Raw genomic sequence first — 26,513 nt, forward strand, 5'->3', positions numbered from 1 at the left:
TGAGGGGTCTTTATAACAGAAAATACCCAAAAGTGACACCATTCTAAGAACTTCACCCCGTTCAGCATCTTGAAGGAAAAATGAACATTTAGCTTTTTTTCACAAAAAATTTCACTTTAGACCCCAGGTTTTTTTTATTTCCACAAGGACAACAGGACAAAATAGACAACAAAATTTGTTGTGCAATTTATCCAGAGCACACTGATACCTCTAATGTGGGAGAAATATATTGTTTGGGGGCAAGGTAGAGCTCGGAAGGGAAGGAGTGAAGTTTTGGAATGCAGACTTTGATGGAATAGTCTTGAGGCGTCATCTTGTGTTTGGAGAGCCCCTGATGTGCCTTAAACAGGGGAAACCCCACAAGTTATCCCAATTTGGATCTAGACACCTCAAGAAACTTACGTAGATGTGTGGTGAGCACAAGTGCTTCACAGAAATTTTATAATGTTGAGCCGTGAAAATAAATAATAAATGCATTTTTGAAAAAAAAAAAATCACATTTTTCCACAAAAATGTTCTTTTAGTCCACATTTTTATTTTCACAAGGGTAATAGGAGAAATTAGACCCCAAAAATTGTTGTGAAATCTACTATCTACTATTTGGGTTCACGGTAGGGCTCGATGGCTGTATGATGCCCACACAGATGTGATTATTTTTTTCTGCACTATCTGACATTAGCCCCGACTAAATTTAGCAAAAAATACTGTAGTGGATGCTGATTACTATGGTATATTTTAAGTTATTTTTTAAAATCTTTTTTCACGTTAAAAAAAACAGTGATATGCATCTGATCAGCGGCTCGGTGTGGGGGGAATAGACAGGGAAAAATAGTCCTGGAAAACAGTGAGCACGGGTGTCAATTGGTAATTTGTGTCACTGATCAACGCTTGGCAGCTGCAAGATGCATGCATGGAGGTCATGCAAAAGGGGGTGGGAATAGACAGGGACTAAAAAAGTTTTGGAAAACAGCGAGCATGGATGATGATAAGTGATTTGAGTCACTGATCAGCGCTTGGCAGCTGCAGGATGCACGAACAGAAAAAAATGGCAAAATACCAGCGATTAAGTACTGATCAGCACTCGGTGGCAGAAGGGCGGCGGGGATTAGGTAGAGGGAAAAATGGGTGAAAAGAAGGAGAGGGGGATGGGGGTGGATTAGGAAAGATCAGGGATCAAGAACGAATCAAGGAAAGATCAGGAACTTTCTTCAACAGCAACACCTGTAGAAGTGATGGCACAGGCTTCAAAAAGTCTGTGGTACCACAATGCCCAGCAACAGAATGACATCATGAGGTCAGATCACCCCTGTGTGCACTCTGATTGGTGTAATCGACATCATCATCCGATCATACCAATCAGAGCTGGGCCTCGTAATGCTGTTGTTGCTAGGCTCCAGCATATGATTTAACCTAGGCTGAATATCACTGTTTCAAGAAATTATATTTCCTGAAGCACTGAAAACGCTGTGAGTGGTTGTTCAGAATTGAACAACCAATCATAGTGATCATAGTTGCGGGGGGTGGCGCCACTCCTCGGGATGACAACTCCAGGTGTCCTGCTACAAAATTCATCAAGCACCTTAATGCGGTAAGGGGTGCCATATTAAAGGTATGATGAATCCATACGTCCAAGGTCGAGAAGTACATACGAACCAGGACATGTGGATATGTCCAAGATTGTGAAGAAGTAAGTATACTACTCTAGAATAAAATGCAGATGCATACCAAATATTGTCTGTAGTTTTAGCATTATATAATTAAAACATTCATCTTAGAAATTAAGCATCTTTTACTCTTTTCGGGTCTTGACTGATGTGAACGTGAGGATATTTTTAAGTCATTCTCAGCGAGAGTGATTTTGACATTTCTGCATACGAGATGAAAACTTTAATTAACTGCAAGAGCCAAACACAGTAATAAACATGGTAATAGAGGCTGGATGCTGAGCCACATGAGAAAACGCCATGGAACATCCCTCGCTGAGCAGCGCTACAACTGTGAGCAGAAATGCTGTAAAGTAAGGGCAAAATCCCATACACTATCTCATTAGAGCCATGCTTTGCCTGTCACTCACTTACAAGCACGTACAACATTAGATCATGTATTTAGATGGAATTAATATAAATAGATATTATACCACTGGGTATACCAAAAACAAAAAAACACAAATACATACATCAGATCATCATAATAGTATAAACAGGAGAAAAAAAATAAGTCTATGGCCCTGATATTCAACTTTGTTATGCCGATACATGAGGATTTAAAGGGGTTGTATGGCTTTTGGTTACAAGCCTGCAGTTACTATATATGACTGGAGACTTAAAAATTTTCACAGCATGCACACTGCATCGGGTGCATGTGACCGCAAGTATGCAATATGAACACTTCTGGCCACATTCCAACTAGGCACATCCAGGCTCACTCAATTCTCGCATTAAGCAACACCGTGCATGTCTAGTTGGCATTTGACAGCTTGTATGCAAATCACTTACCACAAAATAGAATTCTTTTGGTTTTGTAAATTGTCTTGCAACATTTTTCCTGATGGGGAAAGTCAACAATTCCAAGAGGTTGGCACCCATCTGAGCACTGGCACTGAACACCCATGTTTTCAACACCCATACAGAACGTTTGTATGTGATATTCCTTGTTCAGTGTAACATCCCTGCCGGCATTGCTGCATGGCTTCCTATCTCCCCTCTTACTCACCACTCCAGGCCATGCTGTGAGTTCTGTCCTCTGCCAGCTCCATGCTCTGGGCCTCATGTCCTTGCTTGTTGCATACCTCCTGGCTGTATGCTTAGGGTGGTGGCCCCACCACTTCCTGTTTCTTATAATGACTGTGTGCACCTTGCTAGGGTGCCCCCTTACAATTGCCAAGAGGCATCAGGTACTTAAGGCATTCCTACCCCTAGGGGGATGCCTGAGCAATGTACTTCCTCAGTGTCTTGCTGCTGTGTTGCAGAGCCTATCTTGCTTTATCTCTCGTTTCAGCCACCCAGGGGGCTTTGTACCCTGGCCTGTACCTGTGTCCTGTGTCTCTCGTTTCTGCCTTCCCAGGGGGCTGCATACCCTGGTCTGAATCCTTGTTCCTGTACCTTATCCCATGCCTGACCTTGTCTGACCTAAGTCCTATACCTGTGTCCGTTTGTATCCCTGTCTGTAGCCTTTCCTATCCCCCTGTGTGTTTCCTTGTGTTCACTTCCTCTGCTCTTTGCTCCACATTCTGCGGCTCTGCACTTTGCTACTCAACTTGCGGCTCCGCTTTTTGCTCTGCAACCTGCGGCTCTGCTCTTTGCTCCACAACCTGCAGCTCAGCTCGCCGCTACCTGCAGCTCTGCCCTGCTCTCCACTACCCGCGGCTCTGCCCTGCTCACTGCTACTCTGCCCTGCTACCTGTGGCTCTGCTCTACGTATCCTGCGACTTTGCTCCTGCTCTGCGCCATGTGTGTCCCTGTCCCTCCTGTCTAGTTCTTACCTGTTCCTTTATGTCTCTAGTCTGAACTGGTTCCTATCTGTTTTGTTATACCACATGTACCTGCCTATGTTCCTGTCCTCCTGAACCTGTTCCAGTCCCTCTAGCCGTGCTGTACCTGCCTAGAGTGCCAGTCGTGCCCACCTGCCTGCCTATAGTGCCTATCTTAAAGAATTTTGGTATAATAGTAAGAGCACCTGGGCATGAAACCTGTCCTGGGTCAATGGATTCCCTTTGGCTCTGTATCACAAAGATGTATTCATACTGTATGTGTTACTAGGGTTGAGCGACTTTTATTTTTATAGGATCGGGTCGGGTTTCACGAAACCCGACTTTCTCAAAAGTCGGGTCGAGCGAATTCGGCCGATCCTATAAAAAAGTCGGGGTCGGGGTCGGCCGAAACACGAAACCCAATGCAGTGCAATGGGATACTATGGTTCCCAGGGTCTGAAGGAGAGGAAACTCTCCTTCAGGCCCTGGGATCCATATTAATGTGTAAAATAAAGAATTAAAATAAAAAATATTGATATACTCACCCGTCCGGAGGCCCCTGGACATCACCGCTGGTAACCGGCAGCCTTCTTTGCTTAAAATGAGCGCGTTCAGGGCCTTCCATGACGTCACGGCTTCTGATTGGTCGCGTGCCGCTCATGTGACCGCCACGCGACCAATCACAAGCCGTGACGTAATTCTCAGGTCCTAAATTCCTAATTCTAAAGTCTAATGATGAAACATAGATAAATAGGGGGACAACAGCGTAATATGGTCTTATCTTGGTATAAAAGTAAAAGGTGAAGGAACAAGTAGCTGCTCACTTTTTGGGTTTGTGCAACCCACAACTGAGGAATCAAGAAAAGGTCAGTTGCGGCAGCACCCTTCAGACAGGAAAACCTACCATGTATAGGATGTACTTGGATAGTAGTGGTGATCTGCACTGCCAGTGAGGTATTCCCAATAAAAATCCAAAGTACGTGATATAAGAAGGACAATTCATTAGAACCACTAAAATAATATTATTGTTGTTCTCCTGATGAAGACGTTAGTCCAACTTTGAAACGCGTTGAGAATTAACTGCATTGTCCTTCTTATACCACGTCCTTTGAATTTTCATTGGGCATACCTCATCGGCAGAGCAGATCACCACTCTTGTCTTCCAAGCAAGTGATGAAACATGACATTACTTTTTTCCTCATAGATCCCAAAAGAGAAACTTCATACAGAGGAACAAGTATGGTTTCTAGATTTCTAGAGGAAATATTTTGAGGGCTTGAATCATTATTAATATTAGGAAGTGCCACTGTGGACAGGAGTTTGTACGCTAAATAAGGGTACAGAACCTAAAACAAAAAAGTTAAAATAAAAATCAGAAGACCTTGCATGTAAGAAGGTAGGAGACAGTATAAGGCAGTAAGGTGCATGCTATATTATGAAAGTATTTTTGCCTAACAAGATTGCATTTATAAAATCAGTGACACCATTTAATGGCAAACAAACCCTGAGGGTATGTGCTCACGATAAGTAAACAATGTGGGTTGGATGCTGCGTTCTTGTGCAGTGTCCAACCCGCATCGTCCAGCTGTTACAGCATAGTGGATAGGATTGTCCACTATGGGTCCGTGGATGTCCGTGGCTCACCCACGGAGATGGACATGTGGCCAAACCGCAGCATGTCAATTTGTCTAATGGAGAGATGTATCGGATGTAGTGAATCCACATGGTTCAGTGAACAAATGCAAATTCACCTGCATTCAATAGATGGCAGCGATTTGGATGCACCAAACATGCGCTGAGTCGAAAGTGCTGCCAGTCCCGGATCATGGGCACATACCTTTAGGCATTCTGAGCACCAAAGTACAGGTCTGTGTACACAACATTCCTGTGTACATGAAACCTAAAGACCAATGTAAATTGTATAGCTGTGTGCCAATCATTCTACCAAGAGCTCTCTCCCAAGTCCCCCGCACACATGAATGTTGGTGCTATGATTGTGCTCACACACTAACACGGATAAAGGGAGGAAAAGAACTACCTAAAAGAGAAGCTGCACAGACTAGGAAAGGCCCTAGTCACAAAGCTAAATACATCTCCTAGGACCCGGCTCCCCAACAGGCCGTCGAGGGGTTTCACATACCTCCCGAGGAACCAAAGGGGAGGTTGCAACACAAAACCAAGAAAAGATAGACGAAAGTGTGAAGGAAGACATGCGAATGCAGGGTGAGAAACTAATACACGTTCAGAAAGGATAGACAGGGATAAATAAGGTGAACCAAAAAACAAACTGAATAAATTAAACCTCTCAAGACTCTCAAAAGTGGAAAACAAGGGAAAGGTGCTGGGGAGGAAAACTCATGGATTTGCAGCAGGAAAAAACAGCTGGAGCTTAACGGACAAGGAAAAATCCTACCTGAAGAGCTGGCTCTCCAAACACCTATCTAAATGGAAGTATAGGCAACAAGTGAGGTAAGTGAAAGGTGAACATATAAATCCACTCCCAAAATGTGATAAGACAGAGTCAAGCAGGAAAATGGAAATCGCCAAGCATCTGGACTGAGATGAAAAGGACGGTAGCCCAGTAGAGAGAGAAACTGACCACGCAGCAAAAGGTCACAGGTACGAATCCCGAAACCGAGTCATAACAGTTGGATTGGCCAAATGTTCAGGTGTTTTCAAAAGCGAAGAGAGGAGAAAGCCACTGTCAGACATCTTTAGCAGTGGTTTATCTCCTGAACAACAAAAGGGACAGGGGTTAAAATTCAAACTGTCCGGCCGTCATCTTCATCAACATCATGTCAGGGTAGAGTAGGAAAGTCTCATACACAGACTGTTAGTAAATCCTTCAGGTATTAGCGGATTGAACTGACTTTAGTCTTGTATACATGTGGTCCTTAAGGTTCTGCTAAAAAAGTGCATACACCAAACATTGGTCAGCTAGACTTTCCTGTGCAGAGGGATACTCTGAGGTTCATCAGCTCACACAAGCCTCTGTAGGTCTAAATGGTGTCATTCGCCAAAGGATTCCTTCAGAGGAATATATTGGGGATTGTTTCTCATCTATACCCCCAGCAGTAACAGAAAATGATATATGAACAGACTCTGAAGGCAGCTCAAGATATCTACTGAACATTTTGCTTAAATCTACAAAATCACACCTGGTCTAACTATCAAAGGCAATATGAGGTTTCATTCCTGGTCACCAAGCATAATCGTTCTCCAGAATTTTGCCAAACAATAGCGCCATAACAATAAGAATATGTCGAATCCCCCTGTTTAGTGCAAGTTCTGGCACTGAGCTTGCACCTTTCCAGGCACATGACAACTGATCTATACAGCTGACATGTGCCTGCAATTGCCGCAGGTAGAATCGTGATCCACCCGTGGCTTTTAACTACGGTAGTTAAATGCCGCTGGAAAAATCTAAATAACGGTAATAAGGTTTTAGTAACTTAAATTGCTCAAATTAAATCTAATATATATAAAATATATCCATTATTTTTAACAATTTAAAACACAGCAAACATATACTCATAACGCCTTACCAGGCAAATTGTCAAACCTCAAATTGTCAAGTAAATGGTGAGGAGAAAACCATAGAAAATCCTAGGTGACCCTATTTCACCCTAGTTCATCCCTTCCTTGCTGTGGAGGTTGGCACCCTAACTTGATCACAAAGTGGCGCCCCTGCTCACCGTCGACTAACCCTAGATACTTCCTGGAAAACCCTGGCTGCTACAATAAATAAAAGGGTCCCAAAGCACCAACAATCACACTTATCCCTTTATGGGTTACATTGCCCCCACATAGCAACCAGTGCTTGATGGATCCGAGGTGTTGAGGGGAAGATAAAAGAAGGGTAGGCGTACAGAGTGTCAATAAGATGAAGCCAAAGGAGGGTGCCCCCATGTGGGCTGACCATGCAGTTTTCAACCAAACCTTTGGAGCCTGTATCCTTAATACCATTTACATAACAGAAAATAAATATTCTATACAGTATAAGGTGCCAGATCCAGAGGCCAGTGGCGGCTGCCACTCTTTATCCATCTTATCTTTTATCTAGCCCAAGGCGTAGCCAGTCACCAGGGGGCAGTCACCCATGAGGAGAGTATAGTGACCTTCTGGTATAATGTCTCCACCCCAAGAGTAACATATCAATTTGACTATTGCCTCATAGTAGAATGCCCAGGACCTATGGCACAGTTTGACATCTGGTTATGCAAACAATTCATCTGTCACCACTGCTGAAACAGGGAAAGGTCAAACTGTGAGGATTGGTCACTTGTTGGATGGCACACTGGTGAAAGTGACTGGGGATATCAACCAGTCCAGGCCCTGCAACGCAAAAACAAATGGGGAACGAGCCTATTAACCCGCATGACCCTGACCAAAGCCCCCTTTAAGGGCCAGAGGGGCCTTGTGGGTTCAATATTCCCCATCTCTGACACTCATTGTCCCAAGGATGGATTCATAGTACCTCACCATTGACAATCCCTCAGATAATGACCAAGGGTTGCATGTACTAGGCTCAAGTACTAAACTTGGGAGAAAGGGGAATGGTGACAAAATGGGTACATTTTGGTTAAGAAACATAGACACCATTGGGGTCCCACAGGGAGTACCAAATGAATTCAAAGCCAGAAACGAGGAAGCAGTTGGATTTGAATCCATCATTCCCATGATTGGGATAAACAAGAATGTAAAATGGACAAACTACCTATACTATAATCAACAACAGATTGCAAAATACACTAGGGATGTCATAAAGGGACTTATTGGCCTATTAAATTTGCAATAGCTATTCTATGTGTTTTGATTGTATTAGCCTTAATTCTATGCTGCATAGCTCCATGCCCTAAGAAAATTATGATGAAAACCATGGAAACCACCATGATGACCATGCGCGCCAACTTCTAGATGCTGCTGTGCAACCATGAGAGGAATACCATATCCACCTCCCCTGGAATATGTCTGCCTCAAACATACTGATGAGGGAGAGAGTAGGATCTTGCTTCCTTCTGCACAAGTCCGTTAAGAGGGGTCCATCTACTAGAGATGGGTCATCTTGTACGCGGTGAAACAACCATCGGTGCCTGGGACAGAACGATGGGCTCAACGAGATTAGAGTTTGATTTTGCATATCTCCAAAGCACCGGGACTGTTAAGGATATGTATTTGATTTTGAAGATATCCAAAATGGACGCTTTGCTGAATATATACAGTACAATTATGTACAATTTTCATAGTCATGAAAATACAGAAAAATCTTTAAATGAGAATGTGTGTCCAAACTTTTGGTCTGTACCTGTATAAGATCCACAGAGACTGATTAATTTGTGTACGCACTAAAAGTCATACCTGTCAACAGGTTATACAACACTCAAGTGCACTCTGATATGATGGTTTGATCCACTGAGCTAATCAAGAATGAAGTAATACTTAGGATAAAAACAGGATAATAAAAGATAGCTGACCATATTGATTGACTTTGAAGATTATGTTCAAGACATGTCAGCTTGACCTAATTGATCAACCATTAGAATGACATGGGCAACAGACGTCAGCAATGATTATAAGCAATAATTATGAGATAAGGCAATGAGGTAATGTGTGGTTAAAGCCCCTCATTGTTTCCTATAAAATGTTGTACATTTCAACCAATAAAGCAGAATTCATTTGAAACACGACGCACTGTCTATGTCTTGTGATTTCTCCAGCCATAAACCTCCAATAACAATTTGGCGGCAGACAACTAACACGAGAACACACACATTTCGTGTGCACTAGCATTTGTCTCACTAGTAACTCCCCTTCATGTATAATAAGCTCTGGGGACAGAGTTATCTTCCAGGCACCATCTCGCCAGAGCCTGGAAGAGGTCACTTATATAAAGTAATAAAAGAGGATTTCTCTGCAACAACACAGCTGATATGAGACACACAGGTAGGACTGTTTTCAGCATTCTTTAGCCTGTGTGCCATCTGAAAATTGTGACATACATTTATATTCTGCCCCTTGTAGTCCAACATACCTAAATAAAATCCTAAATTACTAATTGCTTCCTGAAGTCAAATAATTACTACATTGAGTCTACCTGTGTGAAATTTATTCTCAGTATAACTACAGCTGTTCTGTAAAAAACTCAGAGGTTTGTTAGAGAACATTAGGGATCAAACAGCATCATGAAACCCAAGGAACACATCAGACAGGTCAGAGATAAAGTTGTGGAGAGACGTACAGCAGGGTTAGGTTATAAAAAAAAAAATAGCTCAAGCTCTAACCATCTTAGTGAGCACTGTTCAATTCACCATCCAAAACATGGCCGTCCACCAAAACTGACATCCCAAAGAAGGAGAGCACTAATTAGAAAATAATTCAAGAGGTCCATGGTCACTCTGCAGAGATCCACAGCTCAGATGGGAGAATCTGTCCACAGGACAACTATTAGTGTATTCAACAAATCTAGCCTTTATGGAAGAGTGGCAAGAAGAAAGCAAGCCATAAGAAGTCCTGTTTGCAGTTTGCAAAAAGCCATATAGGGGACACAGCAAGCATTTGGAAGAAGGTGCTCTGTTCAGATGAGTCCAAATGCAAAATTTATGGGCTAAATATAAAACAAACATTGCATATCACTCTGAAAACATCATCCTCAACGTTAAAAATGGTGGAGGCAGAATTAAGCTGTGGGGATGCTTTTCGGCAGCAAGGGCGGGGAAACTGGTCATAGTTGATGGAAACGTGGATAGAGCTAAATGCAGGGCAATGCTGGAGGAAGCCCTTTTAGAGGCTGGGGAAAATTTGAAACTGCCAGAGCTAAAATGGATGGTGATAAGTAAATAGCTGTAAAGTGTTCATGAAAGGCAGGAAGTAAGAATCTAAGAAAAGTTCCAGTGGCTTGTTTGAAAATAGCAAAAATTACCAATTTAGTTTTTTTTTATTTGAAGATATGCAAAAAAACATTTAAAGATACATATAACACACAAACCTGATTTAAGCAATAAGATTATACACTGATGATACACTCCCTTCACAACAGTGCTACAGATAGAGCATCTCTCTGGCGTTTTTGTAAAGATTAGTGAATTAGTCTTTGTGTGAACACACAGAACATTCCTAGTGCTGACGAGAAGAACGTGGCCTGTAATGAGGGGGCATTATTCAAAATGTGTCACCATTCTGACAACAGGGATGACTTTGGCAGTGAGCCACAATCTAAGTACAAGGCTGTTGACTCGCAGGAATTAATTAGAGAAGAGGAACAGAATGGTTGCAGATCGAGTCATGTGAAAAGCGCAAATTCCAAAATCTATGTGAGCATTTCCATTTCCAGTGCCAGAAATATTTTCATGCACATACTGAATAAATCATTGCAGTGCCATTCACATCCACAAAATATTTTCTCTATGTATCAGATTTGGATTTTTTTTAGAAATAGATCACAAATAGTGATGAGCGAGTGTACTCGTTGCTCGGGTTTTCCCGAGCACGCTTGGGTGACCTCCGAGTATTTGTTAGTGCTCGGAGATTTATTTTTCATCGTGGCAGCTGAATGATTTACAGCTACCAGCCAGGCTGAGTACATGTGGGGGTTGCCTGGTTGCTAGGGAATCCCCACATGTACTTAAGCTGGCAAGTAGCTGTAAATCATCCAAGCGTGCTCGGGAAAACCGGAGCAACGAGTACACTCGCTCATCACTAATCACAAATCATCATCTTATTTTGAAGCCGACTAAGGTGCCTACCATGTGGTCGCATTATGACACAGACCTGGAACTCAGGCGGTTCATCTGAACCAAAATCAAAATCACCAGAGAACCTATTTATCTCTGTAGTTCTGTTTAACATCACCAACAGAGTTCAAAATAAACCAGTAGATGGTGTAAAAAACATTATCCAGTCATTAATGACCATCACACTATTCGGGAGAATCCCATCATTAAACTTGTCAGATGTGAACCCAAGTGAATAATTCTATGCCGCATATGGTGACGTTGGCTGCAGCAGTGGCGGCGCCGGAGCTGTAGGGGCAGAAGATGTGCAGGTGGTGAAGGGAGGAAAACGAGAACGCTGCGTCCGCCATGGCCAGGCACCGAAACGTGCGCGGGTACAACTATGATGACGATTTTGATGATGATGATATGTAGTATGGACAGTCCGTAGAAGATGACTACTGTATCTCACCAGCAACAGCTGCTCAGTTCATATATTCTAAGCGGGACAGACATTCTAGCTTCACTGAGCCTTTGGAAGAAGAAGAAGAGGAAGATCAATATGAAGATGATAAATCCAAACCTTCCTGCTCGACCTTTAGATCAAGCTCGCTTATATTCCTGCCTGGATCAAATGAGAGAAGTCCTAGGAGAATCTGTGTCGGAGCAAATCATAACCGATGCAGTATTGCAATGTGGCTTTGATGTAGCAAAGTCCCTGGACTTCGTCTTCAAGCAAGATAGCAACACTAACAAGAATCCTGTTACCCAAGACTCCTCTATTGAAAGACCAGGAAAAGATGGAACCTGAAAACCCATCTCTTCAGGAAAGCCTACAGCCTACAATAACTGAGCCGCCGTCTCACCACCGCCAGAGCCGCCACCTCACCACCGCCAGAGCCCCCACCTCACCACCGCCAGAGCCGCCACCTCACCCCTACCTTCTGTCTCTTCCTCACTATCCCATAGAATGTAAGTCCGCAAGGACAGGGTCCTCTCCCCTCTGTACCAGTCCGTCACTGTAAACCTGTTTACTGTAAACAATATCTATAACCCTGGATGTAACCCTTTCTCATGTACAGCACCATGGAATTAATGGTGCTATATAAATAAATAATAATAATAATAATGTACACTGATGAGCAAAACAACGCAGTGACATGACAAGAATCTGCATAACTAATCACATGCAAAATAATTTTAAGTCAAAATTATGTATGAGATAGCAAAGATGATTGTCTATAAAATGATGGTAGTCTCATGTTCAAAGCAGTAGTGGATGGTTAGATATGGAGCCTGAAAGTCAAAAGTTCAAAACATTGCTACCCTTTTGCTCGTCAGTGTATTACAAATAGTTAGCAAAGGGGTCGTCTTCTCTTCACTCTATTAGGTCACATAGATGTCAAAGACTGAAGTACCCCCACACAGGACCCCCCTTATTATACAAGACAAAGGAAATGCCCTTCCATAGAAGAAGTTATTCAAAACTCAAGTCAGGTGGTAATGACTGAGCATGCCACATCAGCATTTATCTTTTATTTGTGATGATATGCCAAATTTAATTTCCAACTATAAATTTACTGTATCAAAATTCTATTTGATGTGAAGTTCTGCTGTGCTGTCTATGTGGTTTGTCTTTAATAAAAGTGGCTATAAAGACCATTTTATTTATTTTTTCTATGGACCTAAAAAACTAACAGGCAGGTAGTTGGTAACAGAGGCTAACAGAGTTCAACCTGGCGCCGGACAGAGAGAAAATGTGAGGACCTTGTGAGCGGTCTAAAGCAGCAAGGGACTACACCACAGCGCTAGAAGGAAGGCCTCCAACCCCACCCGGTAAGGGGGACTCCCAACTCGCTTCCAAGCTGGCCGGACCCTACCTTTACCTGTGATCTGGTGCCCTGGACAGTGGCTGCCCGAATTCACCAGTAAACCAGGTAAATAGACTGTAAACCTGTGTCCTCCATTTCTTGCTACACCACCCACCATCTTTATCTAAACACCGGGAGCCCTGGGGACCCAGATTCACCTGTGGGAAGCCATACCATCTCAGCTGCCATAATCACCCCAGAGGACCCCTTTAACCCATTCCCGACATCGGACGTACTATACCGTCCGATGTCGGGTCCCCTGCTTTGATGTGCGCTCCGGCGGTGAGCGCACATCAAAGTCGCGACATGTCAGCTGTTTTTTACAGCTGACATGTGCGCGCAATAGCGGCGGGTGAAATCGCGATCTCCCACCGCTATTAACTAGTTAAATGCCGCTGTCAAACGCAGACAGCGGCATTTAACTACCGCATCCGGCCGGGCGGCCGGAAATGAGCGCATCGCCGACCCCCGTCACATGATCGGGGGTCGGCGATGAGTCAGGAAGGTAACCATAGAGGTCCTTGAGACCTCTATGGTTACTGATCGCCGGTGGCTGTGAGCGCCCCCCTGTGGTCGGCGCTCACAGCACACCTGCATTTTAGCTACATAACAGCGATCTGATGATCGCTGTTATGTAGCAGAGCCGATCGGGCTGTGCCTGCTTCTAGCCTCCCATGGAGGCTATTGAAGCATGGCAAAAGTTTAAAAAAAAAAGTTAAAAAAAATGTGAAAAAAATAAAAAAAATATAAAAGTTTAAATCACCCCCCTTTCGCCCCAATCAAAATAAATCAATAAAAAAATATCAAATCTACACATATTTGGTATCGCCGCGTTCAGAATCGCCCGATCTATCAATAAAAAAAAGCATTAACCTGATCGCAAAACGGCGTAACGAGAAAAAAAATTGAAACGCCAGAATTAAGTTTTTTTGGTCGCCGCGACATTGCATTAAAATGCAATAATGGGCGATCAAAAGAACGTATCTGTACCGAAATGCTATTATTAAAAACGTAAGCTTGGCACGCAAAAAAATAAGCCCTCACCTGACCCCAGATCACGAAAAATGGAGACGCTACGGGTATCGGAAAATGGCGCAATTTTATTTATTTATTTTTTTGCAAAGTTTGGAATTTTTTTTCACCACTTAGGTAAAACATAACCTAGACATGTGAGGTGTCTATGAACTCGTACTGACCTGGAGAATCATAATGGCAGGTCAGTTTTATCATTTAGTGAACCTAGCAAAAAAAACAAACAAAAAACAAGTGTGGGATTGCACTTTTTTTGCAATTTCACCGCACTTGGAATTTTTTTCCCGTTTTCTAGTACACGCCATGGTAAAACCAATGGTGTCATTCAAAAGTACAACTCATCCCGCAAAAAATAAGCCCTCACATGGCCATATTGACGGAAAAATAAAAAAGTTATGGCTCTGGGAAGGAGGGGAGTGAAAAACGAAAATGGAGAAACGAAAAATCCCACGGTCATGAAGGGGTTAAGCAGCGTCGGTCATCCCTGACCGAATACCACAGGTGGCGTCACGAACAAATTTTATTCACAAAACCCCTTTAAAGACAATCCCTATTACATGGGCGCCCAGGGCCACAGACGGGGTCGCTGCTGCCATGACACATCCCTTTAAGTACTGAGTACCCCACGGCCCTGGTGGGCGTTCCAATAACATTTATAGATTGTTTGTGTAATGGGACAGGTCCTCCAGAGCGCTGTATTTACCCTCAATTCTGGCGTAAAGATAAAGATCATTAAGAGACGGCCCCCATTACTAAGAGTTTACTCTTCGAGTGCATGAGTTTTTTCTTACATCAGACTCCCCTTCACACAGCAAAGGCATTTGAAAGATCATCTGGCAGACAGTACGGGGTTACATCAGACAGAGTATGATTGACATTGATTCCTAAAGCCGCGGATGGAGGAATATTACTAATCCCATATTTATATTTTGCATATTCGTACAGTATGACATGTCTTTCATTCTTTGCTTGTGAGCTTTACAAATGTGATATGTTTCCTGGACACTGTTGCTGCTCCCATTGTATAAAAGGTTTGTATGATTGAGGGATATCTCTTTTTTTGTTCGCTGAATTCTCTTCATTGGCAAAGCTTACACACTGGTCCATCTGTGCCCTGGCAAATGTCTTGGTTGCCAGCCAAGCATCGCTAATAACTTAGAAAGTAGACAGGCGTTTCAGAGAGGATCTAACTGCCAGACATTGTACTGCAAATCAAGAGCTAAAGGTAAGCACCAAGTGACGGCGTTGCTTCTTGCCATCAATTTTACTGAACACATCAATTTTATAAAATAATAAATATGAAAATAACAATAAAAACAAAGAATGTTACACCCTGACTTACTTGTTTTGCATTAATACAATGTGCAGCACAAGTATCAATATTCTGAAGTACACAAATGTATCATTCATTAACTATCCTGAGCGCTGTGCCCATTAACTTCATTCTCTTCAGGTAAGCGCTGCCAACAATCCCTGGTTAATATTCAAAAGGCAAACGAATCTCAATAAAATACATAATGAAGTTTGATTGAGGTAAGTCCTGGCCAAAATGCTGCTGATTTAATTTGTAGAATTCCAAACTCTAATTATTCTCCTAAGCCAAATCAATAGGGACGGCGGTAAGGAAGGGAAGTTTGCTCTTGAAAGGAAAATTTAATGAGGGAGAACATTTCTGCAGTGATATATAATAGCTAATATAATATGTGTTACCAACGCACTGGACAAAAGCAAAGGGAAATATAGAAATATAGAAATCTCTTACACGGGTCACAAGAGCTTTCTAAGGGGATCGGTCAGTAGATTTTTATAATGAATATGCATTTGTCTTACTGTTACATCCTAAATGCTGATCTAATGTGACAATCTAAGATGCATGGGGGCCTCCTGATTGCCCCTCAACTGCCAATTCTGGTGAAAAAGCTGAGATGACACATATGGAATCTAGAATTTAAAAAAAAAAAAAAAGAATAATCCGAATAAAATGTACAGTATACTTTATAGCGCCTGGGTGGAATATGACAAGGTGGAGCATGGATCCACAGAATACAAAATGGTAATCAAAATGTAATGCACTTTTACCTTTGTCACTTCACTAGCATAACACAGTTAGTCAATTTTGTCTGGGTTATCGCTTTAAAAAATCCAAGAGGTTGTATAAAACAAACAAACCAAAAAAAAAAAAAACGGAAATCAGAAAGGGTTTGCACTGTGGCAAATGATCGACCACGTTCTAGAGGATCATACAATGCACTTGTATTTTCAGCTTGCATTGGACAATAAAAAAATCAGCCTGACGGAACACGTCATAAGTAGACCGTGTCCACCGTCAGATATTGTGAAGGGTTGTTGGCATATTTTCAAACAATGGTCGGACAAACTGATCAAAATCTGCAATTTCCGAAGACCTTTACCTTAGATGTGAGGGCAGCTCGTAGAGCAGGGGTCCCCAACCTGTAGCTCGGGAGCCACATGTGGCTCGCGGTCCCATGAATTGTGGCTCGCGGCTGTCTGTCAGCTTGGTGCATTAGCTCCAGGTCTAGCAAACGGGTATGAAGAGCACATCTGAAAATGGTAAATTTTATGAGCAGCCCTGTACAGTAGCGCAGATCTGGATGCACATTTACTGGTCTTAGGGGTTTTGAGATGATTTAGGTATGGTACGCTGGAGACAAGATGACACCACCCGTCAGAGGAGATGTTTGAAGCTGCATGTGACAGTGTCTTGGGAGTGCTTTATAGGAGAATACTGAATAGGGGGTATTGTAGGAACCCCTGGATTTTTGTATACTGCTTTGGGGTGATTGGTTTTTGTGGAAAAGCTTTGGTTACCATTATACCTATAATGGGGGCTTTGGTTGCAACTATTGTGAGGGGGGCAGGAGCTGAATGTGGCTCGTGACCCTCTCTCAAGGCTGGATGTGGCTCGCGACCCTCTCTCAGAGCTGAATGTGGCTCTCAAGGTCAGAAACGTTGGGGACCTCTGTCGTACAACCAAGATTACATAATTGTGTCCAGTATTCACAGTTTTGACACAGTGGTCATATGAGACAAAGAAGTTATTTCCTTAGAGAACTTTTCTGTTTGTGCTAAAGCTCCTGCCTTATGGAATAAGCTCTAATAGAAAAACTCCTCCAGCTGAAAATCCAGGTAAAAAATAGAACTATATTCCAGTACAATTAAAGAATGAATTACATCTTCAATTTCATCCAGCAATATAGTCTAAATTTCCTACGTGTTTCTGACTGTAAACCATCTCCTCCTCCTATTAGGCGCTTGCCTCGAGACTTGTCGAGTTTATAAAGAGTCAGTCTGCTTATTTGGGGAGCCACAATGCTCCTAAGGTGTCGACTGACTCTTCTAATGCACAGATAAGGAGATGAAATGCAATTATATTGGGGAACTAAAAAGGTTTCAAGACCATTTTGATACGTTTTTGCGATGGAAATGGAGCCAAATTGCCTAATGAAATGCTTTGCAAGTGTGTCATATCTTTAAATGCTGGACACAACTATGGAAAAAAAGAAAGTTTAATTAGTCTTTAAGGGTAAGTTCATGCGTTCCAGATTTGGACACTTTCTACATCAAATGCCCAAGTATCTGCAGTAGTCAGTAGTAGCAGATCCCCAAATCATGTCTTTCAGCAGACCTCCATGCGGATGAAAAGTATGAGACACTCACCCCTGTAGGTCATACTCCCGTTCAAGTGCAACTCGGTCTTTCGTGATACCATACTGTCTCATGTAACTGCTACAGCCTCTGATTGGGTGCAGTTCTCACACGGAAAGACCATCTGGGATGTGCATAGAAAGGCATAGAAGCTCAGCTGGAAGAGGTATATCAATGGGGAAACTTCACAACGAATACACATTATTTACACAGGTGAAGAATCTGCAAAACTGGTCAATTTCTAACATAAAAATAAAAGCAGCATATGGATGAGATTTGTAAATTCATGTTGGAAAATCTGCACCAGATACATGTGCGAACGTTCCATAACTGTCACGGGTTTACCATGACAGAGAGGAGCTAAAAGATTGCAGCGTCTGATTTCTCCTTTTCCTGCAACAATTAGAAGCGCTTCACCTTCTTATTAAACGGTGTCAATTTCTTTTGGCAGTGCAGGGGTTAATCTGCTCTGTTGAGCGCTCCTGGAGCGTGTAGGCTTTGAGCTGTGCACTGTTAGCCACTCCCATCTTCTATATAAACTAGGCTTTGGCTAGCACTCATTGTCAGAGCTAGCTTATACTGCATGGTTGGAGGCTGTTGTTGGTTGTTATTGGAGAAGGCATTTAGTGGATTTATCTGTGACTGTTGCTAGGTCTCGCGTGTGTGATAATTTCCTTTCTTCTTCTACTTTGGTTTAACCTCATTCTCCACTCCCCGGTGTTTTCCTCTGTTACATGTGTGAGTATATTTGCATATTTAGTATTTTTCGCTACTCCTGTTTGTATTACCTTCTTAGTCTGGTTGGTGTATTACAGTAAACTATTATTTCCCTCTTCCCTGGGTGGGGGAAGGGTACGGAGGGTATCAGGAGCTAAGGCAAGGTACATGGCCCCGGCATCTTCACCATCAGAAGTAATCCAGGGAACATGGTGAGCTAGGGCGCCCTTAGCGTTAGGGACAGGGAAGCAGCCCTTAGTCCCAGGACACAAGACAACAGTGTCGTGACACTAACATTATTCTATGACTTTCTTGTTAAAGAAAATGTTATCAGTTACATGTATTACCTCCATGAATGTCATGTTCAACAACAGAAGTCTTAACCTCGAGTATTTAGATTACAACTGAAAAAAGACATTTTGGGAGAATCCTGCATGCTGTGAAACAACCTGGTTAATATTAATTGCCCAATACACAGTAAACTATATTTCTGCTCTACGGGTAATTTCTAATCTTCAACTTTATGAAGTTTTAGGTCAGTGACATTTAACGAGTTTGTTTCAGGTTTTCCCTTATCAGGGAGCTATGGGTAACAGTTTATCAATGAGATGGGTCAAACGCTACTTGGAAAGAGTGAACCACTTGTTTATCTTGACACAAAGTAAGGCATTTTAACAAAGATTAGAAATTGATGACACACGCTTAAAAAAATAAATAAATTAGTGACTGTAAACTTTGTTCCTTCTTAAAATTCTCTCAACTCAACTTGGTCATGGCAGGCCAGGATAAGAGCTCTGATACACATCCAATTTTCTCACATACGAGAAAAATGGACTCTGATCAGAGTTTGGCTCGAGTGTCATCCCTTTTTCACATGTGGAGAAACTTGTATTTAAAAAAAGTTTCTTCACCTTTTCCTTCCTGATAGTCTTTCATCTGAGTGCGGTCTGATTTTTTTCACTGACTCATTGCCTTGCATTGCCGATTTTGATCTATCTCCGCGATTTTCCTGACATGTGAATGGCCCCATAGACTATCACAAGAACGAGTGATATCTGTGAAAAACATGGAAAACACTAGTATGTGAAAATCAGATATCTGAATGAGCCCTACGTATAACATTTGTAAATCTCACCAGTAAATTCCTTCCTTCCCTCTCTCCAAACCTTCATCCATTACTGCAGAATATACATGAACCTTGGCTGACACAGAACTTCCATACATGTACAGAAAGTTACAGCCAGCATTGAATGAATCTCCAGCATGGAGAGCTCACATTCTGCTGACTGAATCCCCCTCACATACTTGGTATCGTTTGTGTGTTTTATATGTTTTCATTGCAGACAGGAGAAAATGAGCCAATATATCACCTCTTTTCTTCCTAGAAAATGAAATCTATTGCAATAGTAGAAGAAGGAATATATAATAAAAACAGGAAAATAAATCACTGGAACATTCCAACACTATGCCATCGCCAATGGCTGTCCGACATTGTTGAGGTGCCAGCCCTATGATTACAGAGGTAGATTAACGGCCAACCACAAGCAAAAATGACAATATCGGAAATGTCAACATTTACAATTATTGAGAAAGTTTCATGCAAATGGTCATTATTGACATCAGCACATCTCCTGTGTACTTGGAAGGATATACAGCTTTGAACGCAGCACACGCCTTTTGAATGCAGCTGATTCCGCATGTATTCACTGAACATTGTACGCGAGTCTCCGCAAGATAAATTGACATGTTGCAGTCTGGAAAGACGCGCTGTATGTCTGTCTCCGCAGGCATCGGTGCAGGCATAGTGAGCATGGGATTTCTTGAAATCCTATCCACTATGCTGTAACATCTGGACGCTGCAGGTTGGACGCTGTGAAGGTACACAGTGTCCAACCTGCAGCGTTTACTGATCATGTGCACCTACTGTTAGGCGTCGAGTTCCTGCCGCTGCACAGGGGGAATCTCGAGCCATGTCCGCTGCAGTCTCCCATTCTTCTTCAGCCACAGTGGAGCCTGCTCAGCAGAGACGTCGGTCCCAGCGCCTGGCTCGGACAGATACTGCACGTTTGGTTACTGCTGCCCTTACAGGTTCAGAAATTATAACTAGTGCCGTTCGGCGGCGAGCAGGGGCTCCTGGGACAAAGTCCTGCTTATCCCCTCCCGAGCATGCCCAGGGGAAGACCTCTCATTGGAGGTTGGGGGTCACATGCTCAGGTCCTGTAGCAGCTCCTATTGGTCCACTAGGAAGGTCCTGAACTGCTACAGCTATAAAAGGTTTGCATGGCCATGCGCTAGTATCAGTTGTGTTTGGCAGTTGCCAGTAGATACTCTGCCACACTGTATATAAGTGGTGTGAGTCTGTTTGGCCTTGGGGCTGTACACTCAGGCAGGCAGCTAGCGTCAGTGGTTCCTTCATGTGTGCGGTTAGCACAGAAGAGTTCCAGAGCAAGCACAACTTTTAATTAGGGTTTTAGTCCCTGTGCACAGCGTGACTCTGTGAGACAACAGAGCTCGCTTTCATTTCACATGGGGTGAAGTTTAACCCACGTGTGAGCTCAGTGTCCATCCGCCATTACTTGCAGCAGGTATCTCTGCACGGTGGACCACGGGCTGCGAAGGGACCTCGTATCTATCACCCTATTACTTGGTGCGTTCCGCTAGCCCTAACACCTACCCTAAGGGGCTTGTACAGGATTACAGGATGCTTTCTTCTTCTGCAGGTTATTTGTGGTATCGCATCTTCGCATCTCAAACCCATTTATTTAAATGGAGATTCATTGAAATACCAAACATAACCTAAGGAGATGTGTGGCGCTGTTTCTGTAAAAAAGCAGCCATGTTATTCCGATCTCGCATAACCCCTTTAAAGATAGTAAATATGGCTGTACAGAAATACAACAGCCAGGAAATTACAGGCCAGTGAGCCTTACTTCTACACCAGGAAAGATCTTTGAACTATTAAAAAGCATGTATGTAAATGCTTGGATAAGAATACAGTAATTAACCAGAGCCAGCATGGGTTTGTAGCAAACAAGTCTTGCCAGACTAATCCAATTTCCTTTGATGATGGAATCACTGACTCGGTGAATGAGGGAAATGCAATAGACATGGTATATCTCGACTTCAGCCAAGAATTTGATAAGGTATCTCACACTATCCTTATTGAAAAATGACCAAGTATGGGATTAACAAGGCTATGGTTAGGTGGATTCATACCTGGCTCAGTGATCGTACTCAAGGAGTGGCAATAAATAGTTGCACATCCAATAGGAAGAGTGTTTCAAGTGGGGTACCACAAGCCTCTGTCCTGGCACCAGTGTTGTTCAACATTTTTATAAATTACCTAAATAAGGGAACTGAAGAAAAACTAATCATATTTGCAGATGATGCAAAGTTAGGAGGGACAGCTAACAATAGAGAAGACAGAGAAAAGATTCAGAAGGATCTAGATAAGCTTGAACAACGGGCAAAGACTAAGGTTGGTTTAACACTTACATTGGGCAGAGCTGCGGAGGGCTGCGTAGTAACTCCGTTAAGCCCTGCCCACTGCCGCACTTCTTCCATTCAGCTTCGCCTATGTCGGCATGCATCCTGCGTACCTATCTTTATCATTGGGTACGCAGGACATGCGAATGTATTTGAATGCCTCCCCATACGTCTTTTTAACGCTGTGTCGAACTGCGTCGAATGCAACATGTTGCATTTTGTTGCGGTCGGCGCAGTGTCAAAACAACGCATGCAGAGGCATCCGCATACATTCGCATGGGCTGCGTACCCAATGTTAAAGATAGGTACGCAGGACACATGCTGATGTAGGTGGAGCTGAATGGAAGAGGTGTGTCAGTGGGCGGGGCTTAGCGGAGGAACTACACAGCCCTCCGCAGCTATGCCCAACGCAAGTGTGAAACCAGCCTAATAGAATGATATTTAACAGGGAGAAATGCAAGTTCTACATCTGGGCAAGAGAAATTAAAATTACATCTACACAATGGGAGGAATAGAATTAAACAACAGTATGTGTGAAAAAGACTTGGGTATACAAATAGATCAGCAACTACACATACTATAAGTCAACAGTGTGATGCAGCAGAAAAGGCAAACACAGTTCTAGGATGTATTAGGCTGCCGTCATACTTGCAGTATTTGGTCAGTATTTTACATCAGTATTTGTAAGCCAAAACCAGGAGTGGAACAAATAGAGGAAAGTATAATAGAAACATTTGCACCACTTCTGCATTTATCACCCACTCCTGGTTTTGGCTTACAAATACTGATATAAAATACTGACCAAATACTGCTAGTGTGATGGCAGCCTTAAGAGAAGCATAGAGTCTAGATCACATGAAGTAATTATCCCCCAGATCTCAGCTGGAATACTGTGTCCACTTCTGGGCACCACATTTTAAAAAAAGACATCGATAAACTGGAGAAGGTTCAGAGAAGAGCTACCAGGATGGTGAGCGGACTACAAAGTATGTCCTACGAGGAACGGGTAAAGGATCTGGGAATGATTAGCTTACAAAAAAGAAGGCTAAGAGGAGACTTAATAGCTGTCTACAAATATCTGAAGGATGTCACAGCGTAGAGGGATCATCCTTATTCTCATTTGCACATGGAAACAGGAGAAGCAATGGAATGAAACTGAAAGGGAGAAGATACAGATTAGATATTAGAAAAAAAACACTTTGGCCATGAGGGTGACCAAGGAGTAGAACAGGCTGCCACGAGATGTGGCTAGTTCTCCTTCAATGGAAGTCTTCAAACAGAGGCTGGACAGACATCTGTCTGAGATGGTTTAGTGAATCCTGCATTGAGCAGGGGCTTAGACAAGATGACCCTGGAGGTCTCTTCTAACTCTAACATTCCATGAGTCTACTAAATCCAGTTGGGGCATAGTATTGGCAATTAGTGGGTTGTAATTGTCGTTAATTTTAATTTATTCACCCAACACTGAATATTACAATTGTCTGCTGTGAAACTACAAGTCAGAGAGTAACCCTAGACTAAATAGGGAAGTAACTCCATGTGGTGCCAAATAAATGCATGAATTTCCATAGCAGCATTTGGAGAATTAGTGGTCCTCATTTTACAAATCCCCAGCACAGTCAGTTTTAAGCCACATTCACATGTTGAGCATTTGGTGACATTTTTACCTCAGTATTTGTAAGCCAAAATCAGGAGTGGAACAGTCTGAGGAAAAGTATAATAGAAACATATGCACCACTTCTGTATTTATCACCCACTCCTGGTTTTGGCTTACAAATACTGAGGTAAACTAGTACTGACCAAATACTGAACGTGTGCACTTGGCCTAAGGGTGAGTTCAGACAAACATAATTTCTGCTCATGTGGAATACCAAGTGCAATGGTATCCGATGTGATAGAGGACATTAGCGATTTTCTCCTCAGTCCACAGGTTTGGGTGGAAAAAAGTTTGGTCTGGTCTGATATACGGACCGGACCAGGGTATGTAAAGCGCGAGCAGCTGCTGCTCCCGTCCGCACACAGAGACAGTCACATTGGAGTTTTGTGGATGTGACTGGTAATAATTTTACAATAACTGTCTGAAGTTAGGCCTCATTCATGTTTTTTGCAGATAGTACACGCACCCATTACAGTCTTTGGCACTGTTCACATGGTCATTTTTTTTGTCATACAAGAAAAACTGATGAAATTCTTATAGTAAAAACGGACACATGGACCAAACATCGATGAAACTGTGATCAAGACCATTGATGATTATTGTTCTGTTTTTAAGGTAGACTAGTAAAAAAGAAATGGAGGTGTAAGCAAGGTGTTAGGAGGTGTAGACGGCGGGGAGGGTCGGGAACAGACATTTATAGGAGAACACAGGAGTTTGAAAAAACTTTCCCTAAAAATAAAGCTGCTGATATGTCACATGTAGATACGTTCACACCTTCCTGTCAGAGAACGCTGATGCACCTGATAATGGAGGCTGCCATCTATTTCTTCACCCCGGACGTTCTGTCATTTTTAACATGGAAGTCAATTTTTATTACTTTTACATTTGGAGATTAAATTACCCGGGCCGTCACACTACGACAGCTCCGGGTGTAAGTGAACTCGGCCGCAACGCAAAGGATTCCCTCCATATCAGAACTGCTTTTAATAGATCTATGAAAAACAAATCTTTTCTCACACATACTTTGCTTGAAAAGAGAAAATGAAGGAAGAAAAATGAAAAAAGGTGAAAATGACCCTATCTGCAAGAAGTGAACTACAGTGATGATTATGAAGCTTACATTTTTATTAAGTAAGAAAAAAAAGCTAAGCTGGCAGATAACAGAGAACACTGTCTTCACAGAGCCTGAATATGAGGTGACACTAGTTGGGCTCTCCCACACTACACAGGTCACTGTCCCCACATGGCCGCTGGGGGCGCTGCCGAGGCTCGCACACACCTGGGCGCTGCTTGCTTCGCTATGGCAACAAGCAGGACGCTTTGGAGTCAGCATTTTCCTGCACACAAAGGCTCCATATAACAGAACCTCCCTGTGCTGTGCCCTCCAGAAACTGACAGTGGGCAGCAGCAAGACAGGAACCGTCTCTGCCAGCTGCACCCTCAGCACACAGTCTATCCATTACTCAGTGCCCAGCGCTGTGCATAGCAATCCCAGCCCACTGCATGTACAGGCTGCCCCATAGTGATCGCTGCTGTCATGGCTCTGCCATGTGATGTGCCGGCTCACACACAGCACATGTATGCCGGCACACATTCCCCCTGCACGGATCACTCACCTCAAACAGAGGACCGATTTTATTGGTCTCCAGGTAGATCTGAATCCGATTCTGCTGTCGAGACGCCATCAGGATCCCCCTTCCCCAAATGTATCCCGATCTCCAGCTGGAGGGGTGCAGGGCTGTCACCCCCTCTCCTGTGTCCCAACTTCACCAATGCAATCTAGTCAGTCAGATGGAGGAGGAGGAGGAGGAGGAGAGCCATTGCTCTGTGAGTTGCAATAAGGATGCAGAGCAGGGAAAGTGCATGGTGACTCGGAGAGAGCTGTGTGCTGCTCTCCCCGCCTCTCCCTCTTATTCTAGGTGCTTGGTTACAAGAACAACAGCAGCAGCAGCAGCTCCTGCCCACTCCCTGGCTGAGCCCTGCTGGTCCTTACAGGACAACTTCTGGCAGCACACAGCCCTTCTAGTGCAGCCTGTAAAGCAAGCCCTGATTGGGTGCTGGGGCTGAGCCCAGGATTGCCAGTGATCACCTGCTTGCCATTGGTTTGCTGCTCTTCCCCCTATCTGGCATTGTGTGTAAGGCAATATCATGAGTAATATCCATGTATTATGCACCTGTGAGCAATGTGCTCTGCAGGGAGAGGCACTCTGTGCTATGGGGCCCCAGGTAATCGCCAATACAGCAATGCCCCGACATGGAATCTGCATCACCTTAGAAGAGGTAGTGATAAAAAAATGACATTCAAGGGGCAGATGCAGGCGAGCGTATGTCTGGTCTGAGTGCGATCCGATAAAACATTGGATCCCATTTGAGACATCGGGGCCATGGACATGCCCTATGTTTTTCCTCGGACAGTCTTGAGTTGGATCCAATATATTCACATCGTACTTAGCCATGCAAGTCAATGAGTGCGTGGAAAATATCGGACTGCACTCGGATTGCATGATTTCCATGCATTGGAGAAGATGGAGACATGTTTTTCTCCATATTCTCATCTGCAAGAATCAGACCAAACTCTGATCAGAGTTTAAATAGAATGTCATTTGCATAATCAGCACTGATGAAAGTATGTCTGTTTGCACCTCCCCTAACAATGGGGCTTCATGGAGACCTGTGGTGCGACAAAAACATTGTTGCAGCGTTGTCTGGAACTCGCTGTCATGTGACTATTTTGGAGCTCTGATTTTGCTGTAAATACTGGTTGCAGTTAAGTCTCAGTCAAGCACAACTTGCATTGAAGTCTATGGCAGGTGTGCTGCATGTGACTTTCACTAGCTGAACCTCCATAAGTTCTTTTTTTGCAAGGGGAGGTTCCATTTACTGACACACTGATGGTAAAGTCTGAA

The 26,513-nt window shown here is 43.2% G+C and overlaps 1 protein-coding gene across 4 annotated transcripts in view; it reads right to left on the reverse strand.

Annotated features, from left to right (window-relative positions):
- The window catches only part of C6H8orf34 (chromosome 6 C8orf34 homolog), a 350,072-nt gene extending 324,457 nt beyond the window's left edge, over positions 1–25,615 (reverse strand). For 3 of the 4 annotated variants that reach the window (XR_013217047.1, XM_077270641.1, XM_077270638.1), the window contains exon 1: positions 25,224–25,590. Coding sequence is in view for 3 of the 4 variants with exons in the window: in XM_077270641.1 (XP_077126756.1) it covers positions 25,224–25,292 (69 nt within the window). In the remaining variant the exon portion in view is untranslated. Of the gene's footprint in view, positions 1–25,223 lie in introns of all 4 variants that reach the window. The other variant, XM_077270640.1, reaches the window with a different exon arrangement.
- Between the last annotated feature and the right edge of the window lie 898 nt (positions 25,616–26,513).

This window comes from Ranitomeya variabilis, chromosome 6 (assembly GCF_051348905.1).
Source record: "Ranitomeya variabilis isolate aRanVar5 chromosome 6, aRanVar5.hap1, whole genome shotgun sequence".
NCBI lineage: Eukaryota > Metazoa > Chordata > Amphibia > Anura > Dendrobatidae > Ranitomeya > Ranitomeya variabilis.